The sequence below is a fragment of the Takifugu rubripes genome, chromosome 20 (genome assembly GCF_901000725.2).
Source record: "Takifugu rubripes chromosome 20, fTakRub1.2, whole genome shotgun sequence".
Classification (NCBI taxonomy): Eukaryota; Metazoa; Chordata; class Actinopteri; order Tetraodontiformes; family Tetraodontidae; genus Takifugu; species Takifugu rubripes.
Window position 1 is genome coordinate 2,373,599 of NC_042304.1, and position 17,243 is coordinate 2,390,841.

The 17,243-nt window shown below is 44.3% G+C and overlaps 2 protein-coding genes across 18 annotated transcripts in view; both read right to left on the reverse strand.

The window, feature by feature from the left end:
- Positions 1-1,631: 1,631 nt before the first annotated feature.
- Positions 1,632-13,515, reverse strand: kdm4aa (lysine (K)-specific demethylase 4A, genome duplicate a). Its single transcript, XM_003973804.3, is given in 23 exon segments — positions 1,632-3,690; positions 3,782-3,874; positions 4,924-5,019; positions 5,021-5,044; positions 5,200-5,370; positions 5,522-5,710; positions 6,623-6,731; positions 6,974-7,029; positions 7,105-7,181; positions 7,366-7,570; positions 7,928-8,112; positions 8,206-8,302; positions 8,469-8,851; positions 9,045-9,208; positions 9,311-9,528; positions 9,702-9,839; positions 9,971-10,074; positions 10,292-10,341; positions 10,817-11,010; positions 11,250-11,364; positions 11,819-11,994; positions 12,249-12,406; positions 13,371-13,515. Coding segments are annotated over 22 exon segments (3,123 nt in total). The 5' UTR covers positions 12,387-12,406; positions 13,371-13,515; the 3' UTR covers positions 1,632-3,549.
- Positions 13,516-14,377: 862 nt separating this feature from the next.
- Positions 14,378-17,243, reverse strand: part of ptprfa (protein tyrosine phosphatase receptor type Fa) — a 66,196-nt gene continuing 63,330 nt past the window's right edge. For all 17 annotated transcript variants that reach the window (XM_029827739.1, XM_029827731.1, XM_029827736.1 and 14 more), the window contains 4 exons: positions 17,090-17,215; positions 16,651-16,805; positions 16,358-16,493; positions 14,378-16,282 (listed from right to left, as the gene is read on the reverse strand). In XM_029827739.1, coding sequence (XP_029683599.1) covers positions 16,214-16,282; positions 16,358-16,493; positions 16,651-16,805; positions 17,090-17,215 — 486 coding nt within the window. In that variant the 3' untranslated portion in view covers positions 14,378-16,213. The remainder of the gene's footprint in view (positions 16,283-16,357; positions 16,494-16,650; positions 16,806-17,089; positions 17,216-17,243) is intronic.

The following is a 17,243-nucleotide window of genomic DNA, read 5'->3' on the forward strand; positions in this document are numbered from 1 at the left end:
GTCGCTGCGGTTTGTCTTAAGTTTAAGATGTCTTAAGTTTTCTAACCACTTGGCCTCATCATTGTGCAATGCTTCTTCTTCTCTCTCTCTCTCTCTCTCTCTCTCTCTCTCTCTCTCTCTCTGTGTAGTGTTATTTTATTTAGAACTTTATTGCTGAATCAAATATAAATCTGTTGCCCCCACCAGAAGAGCTGGATTCTGCTCCAGGTTACTATATTGGACACTATATTGTTCCCTCTAAGGGGTTTTGGATCTGGGTTGTGTAAAGCATCTTCATGCAATGAATAGTTTGCAATTGATGTCATAGAAATGAAACTACAATAGGAAAGTTCCCCACTGATCCCTGTCTCATAATCATTTGGATCTAGAGGAAATCTGACAAAAACTTAAATTAAAACACAACATATTCTGACACAGAAGCAAACCCTTATAATACCTGTGTTGCAACTTACAGGTGAGCTCCGCTGGTGCAGAGCAGAAGGACCATGAGAGCAGGAACATCTCTGTCTGGCCTCTGAATCAGAGCCTAAATGGCTGGAGGATGCCTTGGGGTGTTTGACGTCTCTTGAGAAAACCTTGGTGTTGTTTTAACAGGTTGCAATCTGGAATCTCTGAGCACATAATTAAAGCTGTTGTGTGAAGCCGTGATGGCTGAGGGCTGCATGTGTGTGTGTGTGGGTGATGCTCTGTCAACTCATCCATCAAGCCAGTAAGTGAACTGGTCTGGGGTTTCTCACGCACTGGGAAACACAGCAGTGCAGGTGAGCGCTCTCAGGGATCCCGAAAGCCTTCGTACAGCTCTACATTCACTCTCATTTTAGCCTTTGTGTGGCCTTAACTTCCTGCTCCTGCACACTCTGGCTGTCTTAGGGGTAAAAATGAACTCCACTAAATCCATCAAATTAAGTAGCTCTATTGTATTTTCAACTACAAATCTATTTTGCATGAAAAAACATCATGATATCCACCAAACACTATAGAAATGTCTAACATTTCTCTTTTTCAGTGTAGAAAGACTGAATTTAGCACGTGAATACATTCATTTGTGATTCAACATACCTGTTCTATTGTTTTCTTTGTAGTGGAGGTTTAAGAGCGTTATTACTAAGGGCACTTTCCTCCCTCCTTGGAAAAGTCATATAATCTTCGGCAGTTCCTCCTCTATGGTTCCAGGGTTGCCTCTGCTTGTGGCTGGTGTTTCAGGTCCTGGGGTCATGATCTTCTTTGATGCCTAAGGATGCGTCGTGGTCTTGGTGATCTTATCCTTCAAAGAACTCCTCCTCTTCCTCCCATCTCTTTTTCCTCCTGCTTTGATATGACCTGTTGTCTATGGGTGTGTGTGTAGTTGTCGTGTAAAACCTACTCTGACTGATTGTAACTGTCCCCTGTTGCTGTACAGTCTTGAAAAAAAGAGTCCTAGCGGCAGACAGATAACCTGTCTGACCTCTAGTTCTCTGACTCCTGGTCCATCAGCTTGGTTTTCTCCCCTACCCAGTTTTTATGAAGTTATCTAGGATGTCAGGTGAAAGCAGGTGTCTGCCTGGGAGGACAGCTACTCAGTCACTCCACCTACTGCCAGCATGGTATAGAAGCGTCAACGATCAAAAGACAGCGTAAACAAAGAAACAAAAGACAAGAGCAAAGTTCTTTACTGCGACCAACATTTTACAAAATGTCTGAATGACCATTGAAGCTCATTGTTCATCAGGTGGAGACGGCAACTGGTCCAACATCTTCAAATAGACATTTACACTTCACACCAGATGTAAATGTCATGTGTGTAAAAATACACATAAAACATGTTTTACAAAACGACACAATAGAAAACACCCTCCCTCTGTACAACTATCTATAGACTTTATGACTAAAATAAAGTTATTCTCCATTATGCGTTTAAAAACCGGCGCGATGAGCTGGAAAAGGCTGGAAAATCAGCATTGCTCATAGGACCTGACCAGGTGGGGAGGAGTGTGACGAGATCTGGACCTGGATCCATCCAGAGACAACTCCCATGTCTAAGCTGGTTCTGTGACTCGGACAAGACTAAACAAACCCATCAAGAAGATGGAAGTCAACAGACAGAACACATTTAGACCCCAGCCAGGAGGTTCTAACTGGACCGTTACTTTTTTCAAGCATGTGAGGGAATCAACAGGTCAGCTGACGTGTGGCCCATCAAACATGCAGCTGGAGGTCCGGGTTCTGGCCTCGGTCCCATGGAAGGAACCGTCAGTCAGCAAGAATCATCTGTGTCCATGTTTCAACACGGAGTGGAAAGGATGGCAGCAATTTTCTATAATTTCATCATAAAAATAAATAAACTGTAATCTTGACAAGGAGTTAATGGATCCTTAAAAAGCTTCAAGAAGAAATTTTGATTGTCAAGGTCTAAACGTTTTAAAATAAGAGCAAGGTTACTTCTGATCCACAAAATCCTGGATTCTGAGTAAAAGGTTGAATTTCTAGAAAAATGTAAAAAGTCTGTTTATTATTTCTTCTGCCGGTGTGGCTGTTTTAGTTTCTATTCAGTGCTATTAATAGTATTCAACATTGGACCTTTCAAAATATGCAGAAAGCTTTAGAAGTGTAACAAAGGGTTCCGACTCAATTCAGGATATTCCAACTTTTGCCAACACTGAAACATGACTTTGCTAAAATAACCCTTAATATCTACTAAGAGAGTGAAAAATATGACAATGTATTTAAATTATGATTTATATTGTTCTTTACAAATATAGTTGTCCCAAATTAGATTTGTCTTTTATACTTTCTCTTCCTAAACACTTAGTATTTTATGTCCAACTATTATTATCATTACTATTATTATTCTTGGAGATCTTCGGGTAGGATTTCCAATTGAAGGGCTGGAAGAGTTCTGCCATGTCAGCAGATTGTTTAGTCCAACTACCCATCAGATGTACGTCACCTCTACAGTTCCTGCAACCTTTGATTCTTCTTTATTCAGGCAAAATCTTGGGATTGCAAATAGGAGAAAATCACTTTCAGGTTTAATTTCTTATAATTTAAAGAATTGCTACTGTAACGACGTGGAAGGAAACTAGTCAGTAGAATTCAAACTGAGGCTGTTAGTTATTACTCAGCCATTTAAATGACTTGAAACACTTGTGTGAACTGTCTGAGCGTACAGGAGGCACTAACGGACTTTACAGTTGGCTACACACTCCTGTGCTTTACTGAAATGTCGAGTGAAAGCTTTTCCTCTCTGAGTGTGGCACAGTAAACTTGTCTTTCTATTGGTTTATACTGCCACAGCGGACACCACTGCACCATGAGAACTTCTAAAGACAAGCTAAAATAACAGGTCTTGAACTTTTGATCACACAAACGAAACCACAAAATCAATCAAAAACCAAGGAGGGTGAATGGGAAGCACAGGAACTGGAAACGAAAGCAACCGAAAAGAACACTCCTGGAGGTTCTGCAGGAAGTCGTCTGGAGCTACACTCTCAGTGGTTAGCTGATAAGTTAAGGTACAGTGGACACGGTTCAGTCCTTCAGTGCTGCTGGTGTGTGAGTGAGCAGACGGCATCACTCCATGATGGCTCTATAAATCACAGGCTCTATGTAGTCCCCTCTGTAGCGTGAGTTGATTACTCTTTGTCTCTTTGAGTCCTGGATGATCTCTCTCTCCTCAAAGATGCCGTCAAATCTCATGTCTGATGCTTTAGACTGTAGAGACAGAACATTAGGACACATGACACGTCTGGCAGGTTCCATATTCAGGCAGCAGAAGCCCCGCAGGGCTCGTCGCTCTTCTTACCAGTCTTGATTTGACTCTTTTGGGAAGTTCTTCATCCAGAGTATAAACGTCATCTCTCTTGGCTGTGAGCTGTGAGCCGTCTTCAAATTCCACCTGCATTCCAGAAATATGCAAATTCAGGATGCAAACACTTCTGTTGGTGTAGCTGTTGCAGGAGTAGAAGTCTTAGACCGTTCACTGGGTCCAAGAGGACCCCCGATTACCCCCCCGGGGGTCGGATGATTAGCAGTTATTGGAACTTTGCTCTCTTATAATGAACCTACCGGTGTCTAATGCTCTTCATGTTCTAAGGTTCTTCATCCACAATGGGAATAGGCAGAATAACAATATAAACATGCATTTGATTGTGTTCAATCAATATCGGCTCAAAGTTCTGGATCCCGCCGGTGCTCCTGTGACCCGGCCGTGTACAATCAACCAAACCCAAGACTCCCGGAGAGTATTCACCAGGATTCACCATCCTCTCACAGCTCCTTACTCAGCCAAAACATTCCCAACAAAGAGTCTCGGAATGTTTGAACTTATCTCCTCCTGATGCTTGTACAGTATTGATCTGTTTACTGTAGTGTTTACTGGCCATGCTGGTGATCTTACTACAGCCATGACTCGGATTACTGGCATCCTGGTAAAAGCAGGCTGATTTGGATGCCGCTGTGATCCAGAGCCAGAGCGGAAGCTGCACCTGAACGAGGAACATCTGAAGGCCTCACATACTTTGTGAATATTTTTTATCTTTCCAAGGGGAAATTGTAAGAAAACCCTTTAAGCTTCGAGGAATTCTAGGATGTTTCCCAGAATGGCGTCACTCAGAGCTCCGTTAGTCCGAGGATTCTTGGTGAATACTGGAGTCCCGCAGAGCAGCTACAGTATTTGTCCGGTCACCAACAAGAGTTTCAACATTTTAACAGTTTAGAACGTTTATATTGTCCGCTTTTATGCAAATGTGACTGATATCTTGTCCATGATGATAATTACTATTATTAAATAAATAGTAGAGTCTGTAACTTTCTTTATAAGAGAGCAAACTTTCAGCATGAGATCAACTGGTTTCCCCCCCGCTGTCATCCTGAGGACGTTCCACTTTAACTGGTCCTTAAGGATGAAGGTTAAAGGATTCTTCACTTAAATATCAAGAGTCCTACCAGGTACATGTGCACTGCATGAGCTGCCACAAATTTGGCTCCATAGACCAGACCGTCCGTCCATCGTACCTGGACCACTTCCCCCTGGGGGGGGGGGTCCCAGCTGAGCACAGTCTCGATTCTAAAACAGAAGCACTGGTTTTACTCCCAGTAGCATAAACTGGACTCGATGTAACATTTGACAGGAAGCAAATATGTAAAAGGGCTAAAACAAAATAATGCAGGTGAAAAAGCAAAACCACTGAATTATCAAGACAGAGTAAAGGAATGAAATACCACGATGTCTTCAGGGAAGAGGTTGTCACTGAAGGAGCCGTCGTCAAAGTTGACCTCATAAAAGGTCTCTTTGGACAGCTGCACCACGTCACACTGGTAGTAACGGCCATTCTTGTGTTTACAGATCACCTTCTGGCCCACTGTCAGCTCATTCATGGCGGCTTTGTTTCGCTGTCAGGAGGCATCAAATCATCATCACATTTAAGAAGATCACATTGGGAGGAGAGCGAGACAGAGGTCGTCCACTTCCGGGAACAGCTTTGATATTTGACATCAGATGATTGCTGTTGATGCTGGTCAGGAACCACCATGCGACACTCACCTCAATCTGTGTGGGACTTTTGTGTCGACAGCAGGTCACATGGACAACAAACGGCCATTCATCGGGCCTCATGAGCACGCCTGCAGCCTGGGCACATGTGGGGTGGTAGGCAGTGGGGCAGCGGCCATGAGAGCACTGCACACAGCACCCAGACGCCTTCTTCATCCGCTTCTTACAATAGTAGCACTTCTGAGAGGAAGGAAAAGCAGCGGTACATGATCCTGAAACACCTTGGGCTCCGGCGCCCCCTTGAGTATCACACAAAAACTACCTCATTCAGTCATTGATAATAGATCTATTATTACTCTATTACTATAACCGGGGGTCCAATCACGGTCACATGGAATGGACACATGGATTCTTCTGAAGAATTTTCAATTTAATGCTATGGTGCTGGTAGGTCAGTCTGTTGGGAACTGGGCTGAGGAGCAGAAGGTTGTTGGCCCCAGGGTAGACAAACCATGGAAGGTGTTCTGGTAGTAGGGGGAGGTGCCAGAACACCTTCAGAGCAGTGCTGAGGAACCCTTGAGCAAGGTACCAAACCCACATATGCTCATACAAAGTACTGCAATGAAGTGGGGACTCATCCAGGGGGACCTGCTTTCACCCAGTGAGGACTGTCCCCGTGAGCCCAAGAGGGTTAAAGGGGTTAAGTAGATGAGAATATATAATAATTATATTTCGATTTCTGTCTTTTGTTTGTAAAAATAAATGGAATTTACTTCACTTTAGTGATTTTGAGTTTGTCCCAGTGAGTCCCTCGGTAGAGTCTGTAATTATCACTTTTTAAACAAATTCTTTATTACATTTTAGTCCAGTTTAATGTTACTAAGGCCAACAATTAATATTGATGAAAAGGTTACTAAACAAGAGAATGAAAGCTTTCATTATATGCACAGATAATTTTTTTAAAAAAACATAAGAAATTAGTGGGCTATTTGCACCAATATTAATATTACGAAGAAGAAAAACCAAAGATGAAGCCAAACTTGCACAGGAAAAAGACACCACCTGGTTAGCAAAATAAACAGGTTGGTTGTGTCAGTGTATGGATCAGTTAGCAGGGCCTTACCTGTGTGTGAACCTGTTATTTGAACGTACCAGTTTAAATCTCTGCAAAGGAATTCCACTTAAATCCACAGGACTTCTTTCAGTGACATTGACAAAACGGGCCTCCAACACAGCCACAGCACACAGCACATGGACCCACCTGCAGGACACACACGGCACCACATTTAGTTTACAACCTTTACAAGGTTCATTTGAGACCAAAACATCTTGTCCTGATGCAGCTGTTCACCTCAACCAGCATTGAAAGAGCAAAAAAAGCTAATTTGTCTGAATATTTGTGGTCTTAAAGGCCATAAGATAAGGTGGATCCACTGGCTGAACTAGTGTGGAGATAATAATGGCCTATATTTTCACAGGTGCTTTGTCTCAGGAAATAGTTACTTGTTGTTGTTGGCTTTCTGCAAAGCTCCGCCCCTCAGGGAACATAAACAGCAATTCTGGAACGAAACGGACGGACATCAATGAAAGCTGAGTCAAGTGGGGACTAAGAGTCATAAATAGTGAGGACTGACTTCAGTCATGGCGTTAGCCTTGCAGCGCACACACTTCCAATCCTTGCTGACCGTGGCTGGATCCACACCGTAACAGCCTGAAACACAGCGACACACAGACGCAGTGACAGCGTTTAGTGACGCCGACAGTGGTGATCCAGCTCTGGGACGGCCGTCTCTGACCCCCCCAAGGGCCGTTAGACGTAGCTGAATAACAATGAACTGGACAATGACAAAGGATGGCATTGTTAATGCAACAATGGAGTTGGGTTTAAGACTGACTGGAGTGAACACGGATGCTGCAGGTGGAGCAGCTGATGAGCAGGCTGGTTCCATCTTCCTCTAGATAAGGCGTGGCAGGTGGCTTCTCAGACTCAGAGTCTTCCTCTGTAGTGGTGGCGAAACACATCTCTGGGATCAGTGGTTTGGTCCGCATCCGACCTCTGTCCACTACGACTGGACTCTCCCCGGTGGTCCTACATTTAGTCTGGCGGCAGGACAGAACAGGGCATATCAGCCTTCCCTCAAATTGTGGTTACAGGCTCCACTGAGGTGTCTGGAGCTTAAAGGAACTGTCATGTTGAACGCTCATGACATTTTTCCATGTTTGTTTAAAAATCACTGCTTCAAGGTTATTGATTCTAAGCTGTTTAGGCTTGAATAGGAGCACAAATGCACCAATACAGACAAACACAACGGTGAGAGCGTACAAATGTGTGAATCTGTTGCCACATCAATATGAATATGAATGTCTATGTAATCAAAACTACTGTCAAACTACTTCAGATGGCACAAATTGGGACATGAAAGCTTACAAATGAGGTTATTGATCTTGTGTGTTTACCTGCTGGTGTGTGTGGAAGAGCGTGCAGATGGAGCAGTAAGGGGGCCTAGAGCACATGCGCTGATTGTACTCCCGCTCCTTCTTCAGGTTGGCAGGTTTGTCCTGCCACAGGTGGGCCAGGGGTTTAGCCCAGCTCTCCCCATCCAGACAGCCCTCCTCAGCTATAGAAGGCTCCTGAGGAGTCTCTGCAACCACAGTTAATCACCCTTGAGTGTGACACTTGTCCTTTTTGAATAGCGATGATAACGCCTTGTTATGTACACTGTTGAGGCACAAACCTTCATCACTCATCCCGTCCTTAATGAGAGGGTGATGGCCCGGCAGCTGACCGAGGTCCCCCTCTGCTTCTTTATCTGTGGTCGCCTCTTCTGCCCCCTGCTGGAGAGAAGAAGTATGAATTAGTGCTAGTTCCTGAAAGACACGTCTGCAAACCTGGTCCTGTGTGAACCAGAGAGTGTAAACTGTAGCTAAGGAAGCAGCCTGTGGTTGTTAGACTGGTGAATAATGTGTCAGCACTGCTGGTATGAAATATGACATTTACCGATTTGCTCAGACGTTTGTCCCTCTCTGTCTTAATCACACAGCTCTCGCTCCTGTCCTCCTTGGACTGGATTTCTCCTTCTCCATAATCTCCTTTGGCATAGCTGTGGACATGCAGGACATCTGCAGGACTCAGAGTCCTCTGGAAGACCTTGTGCTCATGGCTGAAGCGGCTGGATGGCTGACACTTGTCTGGGCTGGTCGTCTCCTCAGACGCCACCCGACGCTCGGCGGCCTCACGGGTTTCACAGGTGGATGTTGAGCTGTTCTTGTCTTTTTTGGAGGGACTGTTGGTTGTTTTTCTTGAACTGACTTTGGGCTGTGGTTTAGGCTCCAGCTTGGTGCGTTTTTCTGTCTTGGGCTCTGGCAGGACGTTTCTTTTATCTAAGAACAACAAAAGCAACCCCAGATGTACATAACAAAACCGGGCAGCAGTCTGCAGAATTTCTCATTCTTTCTTCCCTCAATATCTTATCAAAACCACCTCAACAACAGAGCAACTCGATACATCGACCTTATTCCAATAACCGTTTAACCCCACATGTAACAGGAGCCTGTAGGTACAAACCACACATACCAGTGTCTGGTTTGTCTGGAGGTTTACTGGGAGACTCCTGGGTTGATACCTTGGCCCTCTTTGGCTCCACCTCTGTGCTGCTGTTCATGGTGGGATCAACTTTGACTTCCTCGCACACTTTGATCGCGTCTAGTTGACGTTTTGTCCCAGCCTGAGGTTTAGAGCTAAAACAAGGAAGAGGTGGATGAAAACATGGCTACCAACAATGTGAGAACGTACAGGCCAGTTTATAAAGAAAATCAAGGATAGTGTAGAAATGGAGAGACCTTTTCTCTTCCTGGGTAGAACTCGTGACCTCAGGTTCATCTTCAGCCGGACTCTGACTTTTGTTATCTTGGAGAAACTTGGCAGCCTCCGGTGTGGGTTTGGAGTGGTCGATGGCAGTGTTGTCTTTCCCTGCTTTCCACAGTTTGTAACGGTCAGGCTGGTACTTGAGCACAAACACATCCATAGAAATCTTCACCATGTCTTGACGGCATGAACACTGAAAGAAAGCGACCGCCGAAACTTTAATTCAATGTTTGCTGTACATGCCTGTACAACTTAGCTGTTTGATCAAAACATGGCTTGTCTCATAAACCACTTTAACCTGCAGAAATGCATGCGATTAAAGACAATATTGGCATTCACACAGGTTTAGAGCGAAGGTGGAGATACCAGTGTGGCTTGTTTGCCATAATCGATCCATCTCTGAGTGGCGAAATTGGTTGACTCCGCACAGTTGAATCCATGGTTGAAACCAGCGTGATAGCCAAATGGGAACGTGACAATGAACTGGCCCGCCTCCTGCGTCACCTGGACACAAGTAACAACCATGGAGTTCAAAACAGGACAGTGTTCCTTCCCCTTTATGGATCTGAAGATGTGACTTTACTAACTGTCTTGAGGTCATGACTTGTAAAAAACTAGATTCCTGAGATATGTACCTTCTCAAACGGTATGCTGTACTTTTTCAGGATCGAAGGTGAAATTAATGTCATCTTGTGACGCAGGAAGGCTTCACAGCTTTGTGCATTTCCTGGAAAGAAACCTGCCAAAACATCTGCATCATTAGTGAAAGAACTTAAGCTCTGTGCTCTATGACACACTTTAAACACATAAATAGAATAAAGTTTAACACAATGCAGAGTCCTTCAACAGAAAAAGCACTTTAGCCCCTCTTATAAATAAACTGAAGCTACTTCTAATCGATTGTGAAAGAAAATGAAAGACAATGAGGTTATTCTGAGTATCAGAAGAGATCCTACCCTTGGCGAGCCGTTCCAGTCTTTTCCCATGTTCTGGTGGGACAATATACCTAAAGAACACGTGAACACAAGGGATGGTGGTAACGAGACCAGCGACAGAGCGAGGCCCCGACATTATTGGTGGCTGATGCAGATTTTATTTTAAAACTCAAGAATAAGCAGGATATTCAGAATATCACTTTTAATACTTTGATACCGTTAGCGTTATTAAGATCATCCTCATTCTAATGATAGTAACAGTACATTTGACTTTGCTGTTGTTTGCTATGTTGGGTAATGGCCGTGCGTTTTCCTCGTCCCCTCTCCTTCCTGTCTGATCCGGAGAGGACAGGTCAATATTTCCGTGTTTTAAAAGTTTCAACACAGACATATTGCTCTGCTGTAATAACAGGTGAATGTTTACGTGGATTTGTCCTCTGCACTGCGATGGGTGTGTTTTTAAATGTGTTCCTCAACCTGCAGCAGTCGCTTGTGAAGCGGTCGCGTCCCCCCGATAGATGCGCGCGAGTGTGTGACTGAGCGTACCAAGACTTTGGTTCTCCAAAGTGCAGGAAGTTGATGCTGTACAGATCCATGTCCTCTGTGTGCCAGGCAAAGGCACTTTTCCACATGCCAAAATACAGGTAAGGAGTGTTGACCCCCTTGATTTTGATCCCACTCTCGTTCTCGACGGTGTCCAGAATGGTCTTAAGATGGCCGATATTCCACTCAGTTACATCCTACAGAGGAGGAATAACAGTCAATATGGGCTGTTTACAGGACCACACAAGCACCAGAATGTAATCAGATCATCCCAACAATCAGATCTGATGCTTACATGTAATTCAGAATCACACCAATCTAAAGACCCAATTCATATGTTTCAGTCCGTTTATCGGGTTTATTTAGTAGACGTAAAACGCTCAGCTAAATCAATTTACCAGGTCCACGGCTGCAGAGATACTGCGTTACTACTCACTGCATCATACAGAGTTCCGCTGACATCGGCCCCGTAAAGCGGCGGATTGAATGTCAGGTTCTTCCAAAACTTCCTCTCCAGCTCATCAAAGTCAGCATACCGAGGATTGCAGAACCTGCGATGAGGATATTCAAGACAAGATGACAAAGAACAGAGGGAGAAATGACAGAGAAAGACAGGCCAGGTGCCTCTCCCTGCTGCCGTTACATCATCCTCCATCACATGGCTCTGTGCATTATCTTTACCCGACAGACCTCCGTGATATCTGATTATTGGAGTCATGCTGCCCGCAAAACATAGCTGGAGGCCTCAGAGAAATGCTCAGTGACCACTTTAAATATCATCACAACTACATACAAATATATAAGAGGAGATACAGCTGCTAAAATATCAGAATCATCATAATGATCCACTCTGTTATTACATAACTCCTACTTTGTGTAATAGTATTTTTATTATCAATAGCTATCAATCAGCGTATTGACAAAGTCAATTTCACTGCAAATTATACCAGCAAATAGACACACACACAAGAAGCTTTGCTTCAAAAGTGTGTTTCTGACACTCACTTGTCCATGTTGGAGGTTTTGCGGAACTCTTTAACAGTCATTGGTTTCTTCTGAATGTTGTACTGGGTGAACAGGCCTGACTGGCCAGTGACCACCTGCTGAATGGGAGCAGGAATTACAAGGTCGTCGATGTCATCATATGTTTTTCTGGGCTTCCATCCTTTCGGTGGAATCACCTGTAAGGTCAAAAACAAGGTGAAGTGACGCTTAGGGCAACAGACCTGTGACTCAAAAAGTTACCTGAAGTTAAAAACAAGTTCTTAAAGCAGAAATAATATTACACCAGTTATATATGTTGCAAGTTAAAAAACTCACAGCTGTATAAATCAAAATAAAAACTATTGTTCTTCTAACATTTTAAACACGTGAAAGTGCTGCTGTGTAAAACACAGGTCAAACAAAAGTCTGTGGAGCAGGCCCAGGGACTCACTCTGGCCATCCCAGCTCGGTGGGCTCCTTGTGACTCCATATATGCGATGTACTGGTTAAAGTCCTTGAACTCCTCCTTGGATGGTGTGAAAGTCATCACCCTGGAGCCCACGCTCTGAGACGGTGTGTCTGTGGTCATCCTGGCAATGTTGACTTAGTCTAAACAACAGAGGAGATGATGGTGATGGTGATGATACAATTTGCATCATTTTAAAACTTTACTCATTTCAATAGTTTTGTCTCCGGACATGGTAGTAAACATGCTGTAAATGTGTGAATATTAGGGAAGGCGCAACTATGGCGACACTCAAAAAGGTCTTCTTTCGTCTCTGGCCCTGCGGTCCTCTCCTGCCACCGGTGTTTAACCAGATTCTTCCCACCCGGGCTGTGGCCCCGGAGGTGTCTCCCGTTTTCGGGCACCTGTCACCGCTCAGCCCTGGTCCCTGTCGCACAGCACAACTTTGTAACGGCAACAACTGAGACTTTTGCTAAAAGGCCGTTTCTGAAACATCAACCAGGCACTCCACACATCCTCCAGACTCCCACAGCTCCTTCCAGATATGAAGATTTTCCAGAAGATTTTCCAACGGCTCCACCGTAAACACTCATTTTAACGATCGCGGTAATTATGTGGCATCAGAGGAATCTTTTCATGGGGCAACAAACGCGCTGACAGCGGGGACTTAAAATGCCCAATATGCCAACACAGCGCGGGATATAAGCATGTAAAAGTGAGCTGAAACATGTGTGAGTGGAGCAGCAGCGCGCCCAGAACACAGCCGCTCGCTGACAGCCTTTCATTTCTTTCGAAAGAAATATTTAGCTAGTTCGCTAGCTAGCATGCTAAATGGAAGGAAGCGTACTCGCCGACTTGGAAACTAAAAGCGCGTAACACACAACAAATATTTAGACTTAACAAGTTAACAGCGTATTAATGTGGGGATACAAGTCTGGAGAAAGTGGACAATAACAGAGTGAAAGACATCGTTAAGTATGCATCGGACCTCCATCCGACGGGGCTGCCTCCGCTAACTAGCTGAGCGTCAGTTTCTGCTGCAAAAACTTCTCACAGTCGCTTCTACTTTCCGACAAACTCAGTCTCGAGTGGCCGATGCTAACTTACACACGCTCAAACGCTGTAGAGTTGTTATTTTCTCTGCTCACGGCTGGTACAGTAGATAGAGAGACATCCTCAGCCCGGGTAGAAAAGACAGGCGTCCATTATTTCCGTGACGCATGCCCAGTGTGTGTTTGTTTACATGGAGCGGAGTGGGCGGGGCCTCGGATCCTTTCTCTCAGCTAGAACGCCCCCCTGTGGCAAACCACGCCCACCGCGTAGGGCACAGCGGGGTCAAAGTCAACACAAAACCAAATTGAACCCCTCTTTTTGACCAAGATCATTCCAGAAATATTTGCTTTGTTTACTTTTTTACAAGAACCCTTATTGTCTCGACTTGACCATGGACTGGTACAATGGAGAGCAGTGACATTAATCACAGTTCTGCAGAGTGGCCCTCTTCCTAATGTTCAGGAAGCACAATTATTGTGGAGATGATAGTGATGGATTGGTTCTGTGGAATATCTGACAGATTTATAACATAAAGCATGAAAGATTGAACATAAGTGATATCCCTCTGAGCAAGAAAGATCCGTCAAGCACGGAGTCTAATAGCTTATTAAAAAATCCTCTGTAAGGCTGCTTATTATTCTTTTGTATATAAAGATGTTCCACAGGCTAGGCTGTTTAAACAGGCTGTTTAAAGGGACATTGCTAGGCTGGTAACCTGCATTTCTTTAATACATTCCAGCTTGTTAATGTTGTGTTCTTGAAATGATTAATAATTATAACAATCTCTCCCTTCTCATCTGTCAGAGCCTCCAACAAGACTCAGGGGTTGAAGAATCAGTCGCTCTGCTTAAGGAAAGCCAGCCAGTCATGCCACGAATCTCAGAGCACAGTTCTCTCAGCCTCATCTGGCAGAAGGGTTTATGCTTCTGCCATGTTGTCATAGAGAGGAGGGCTGCTTCAACCCTTCAAGGGTGGTAAAGGTGACCCAGGTTGTTCAGGGTCATCCAGCAACACCGAGGAGTCCTGATACGGAAAAGAAATGCATCACTTTTATACCAACGTCTCAGTTAATCAACTTTATTAACATCCAGGTGTTCAATACATTTGTTTTCAGCTGTTAACAGATAAAAAACCCCAGACCAATTACTGTATAATTAGTCTCTTACAGTATTATTCAGTGTTATATCCTCCCTGTTCATATACGTAGATCTGCCTCAGGACCTCCAGAAGACGGACGCTGCTCTCAGTCATACGGCTGCTGTAGGTCCATGTTCACGTCCCTGCGCGCTGTCAGTCACCTCGTGTGCATCACAACACATGATGTTCTGACAACAATGTTGAATAAGATGAATATGAGTACTCAAGCTACACAATGAATGTTAAAATATAATATTAAATGCATAGTACGGAGCATTTCTTGAGTAACAGCTCAACTTCAGTTTTTGTATGAAAACCCTGCATTACACACATTTGGCAGCATGTCACAACCTAGAGGTGATGTAAACGGAACTATTCAGGAAACCTGCAGAAGGAGCTAATGAAGGACATTTGTTGTATTGTCCTCATCACAGGAGACAGACAAGAGGACGTCATGACCCATTTTGAGCATATTCCCCAAGATGCCTCGTCCATGAAAACTCTTGGAATGACACACAAACAATATTTCATTTAACATCCCATTATGACCTCTGAGGAGCGTTTAGGCTCATGATTCAGCCTCTCGGTCAGTAGTAACGCTAGATGCTGTGGCCGGTGCAAACTGACACGGGAGCATCAGCAGTTATTCTTCAGCTTTTCTCTCGGCAGAAGATCAGTCTCACTTTTTCACTTAAACTGGAAATCTGGTGAGATTTTCAGGCTTCACCAAATCCCAACTAAAACCAAATGTTTTAGCTTGTGTTCTCCTCAGTAACCTCAGATACTGGACACTTCTGGGATGGAGGAGGTCGAGGAGGTCAATGAGCTGGGCCTCTCAGCTGCCCCCGTGAACAAGACGCAGAGGAAAATGGAACAAACGACAATGTTTTAAATGCTTTTAACGTGCAGGTGGAAACTTAAGTAGGGTTGAACATTTCAAACAATAAAGTCATCTCATGTCAAGCACTTTAACCTCATTATGCTCCTCATGTTGCCTGCAGGCAGGGAGGAGCTGCACTGGTCACAGAACCAATTTGTGCTTCTGGTGAGTGTTCAAGACATAAAGGATGCGTTCAAATCATTGTCATATTTAGCATATGACACATGTTTAACCTCAGAGGATGTTCTGCTTAACTCATTTAGATATTCTTCTAAATTGCTGTCAAACAAAACTGTTGCAGTGCGGAGCACACCATGGCTACCCAGTGTTAGCAACGTTTTATTGCTACATCCCTTTTCCCATTGGGAATAACACCCACGATCGTTTCTACAGCACCCCTGAGAATCATTTAAGACAAACTGAAATTAGAATATCTGTGGACCAAAATATACTAATTAGCAGCTGTGAGTAAACTCTCCATTAACAGGATCACCAATCAAAGAAATTCTCATTTAAAGATGGTCACTAAAGACGCACAGCATATAATAACCAAAATAAAGTTTAAATATTCAGAACAAGATAGTAATGTGTTATAGATACAAATAAGAGAAACGTTTTTTTTGCTATTCAGAGGAGGCAGAAGTCAGGGGGCGACAGTTCGTCCAGTCAGGGACTGTGAACGAGGCAGGACCTGGTCTAATATGAGACAGGTAGCAGCGTCACAGCACCAGCGCGGGACCAGCTCTCCACGGCCTCTGCACTGGTTAACTCCCAGTCCCCAGCGCTGTCTCCAGTCGTCTCCTCATCACCGAAGGATGAAGCTGAGTGGACAGGATTCAGGGGGTACCTGAACTCTTCTTGGGGGCCTTTCTGGGTCAGATTATGTTGCATAGTGATCAAAGCTTCCCAGGTACTCCAGAGCGGATCGGTAGCACAGCTGGTACTGGTCCTGAAAACAACAACAACGACCAAAATCAGTAAATAAAGACCTCAAAAAGTCCCCTTTCTCTGCAGCGTTTCTCACCTCTGTCTGCACCATGGCTGGCCTCTGAGTTCGGAGTAATTTGACAGTTTGGAAGAGGTCGACCACACCCTCGAATCTCATCCTCTCTAAAACGATGCTCAGAGCGATGAAGATACCGGTCCGCCCAACACCAGCACTGGGAGACACACACAGTAAACACCCAGTAAACACCAGCAAAGACCCAATACACCCATTAAACACCAATCACTGAGGGATTTCGAGAACAACAGGACACTAAGTAGATGATAATATGAGAATGATATTTGTGTGGCTAGCTCAGACATCTGGGGCACCTGCAGTGCACGCTGATGGGTCCATCTTGTCCAAACTGTTCCTTTGTTTTATGGACTTGTCCAATAAAGTCAATAAAACCCTCCCCAGTTTTTGGCACTCCTTGTTCTGGCCAATCAGTGAACTGGAACTGGCGGATAGTCCTCGACTGACCGTCCTGATGAAGACCAGAACAGACAGACAGAATCATTATCACAGACCACAGTCTTGTCTGTGTAAAGATATGTAAAGATGCTTCCTGTTAAGATGAGTCAAACTGAAATCTCTATTTTGTTTTTTACTTTTCCCCCCAAAGGTGCTTCTAATTTTAATTCCAGATCTTTCAGATCAAGCAAATAAAAGTTAGTAAATCCCACTCCACCAGCTTTTGTCCTGAGTAAGTGGAGCCTGAACGTTGCCCTGGTGGCACATGGTGGCCAGACCAGACCAAGAAGGACATACCCTGGCATCTGTGACCTTGAACTCCCTCAAGATGTACTGAGGCATATTGTACTCAGCCATGGGGTCCACAACAAAGTACTGGTAACGTGCAGAACGCTCAGCAGGCCAGTACTGATGACACTTTTCCTACAGAACACAGAAAAAACAAGTCACA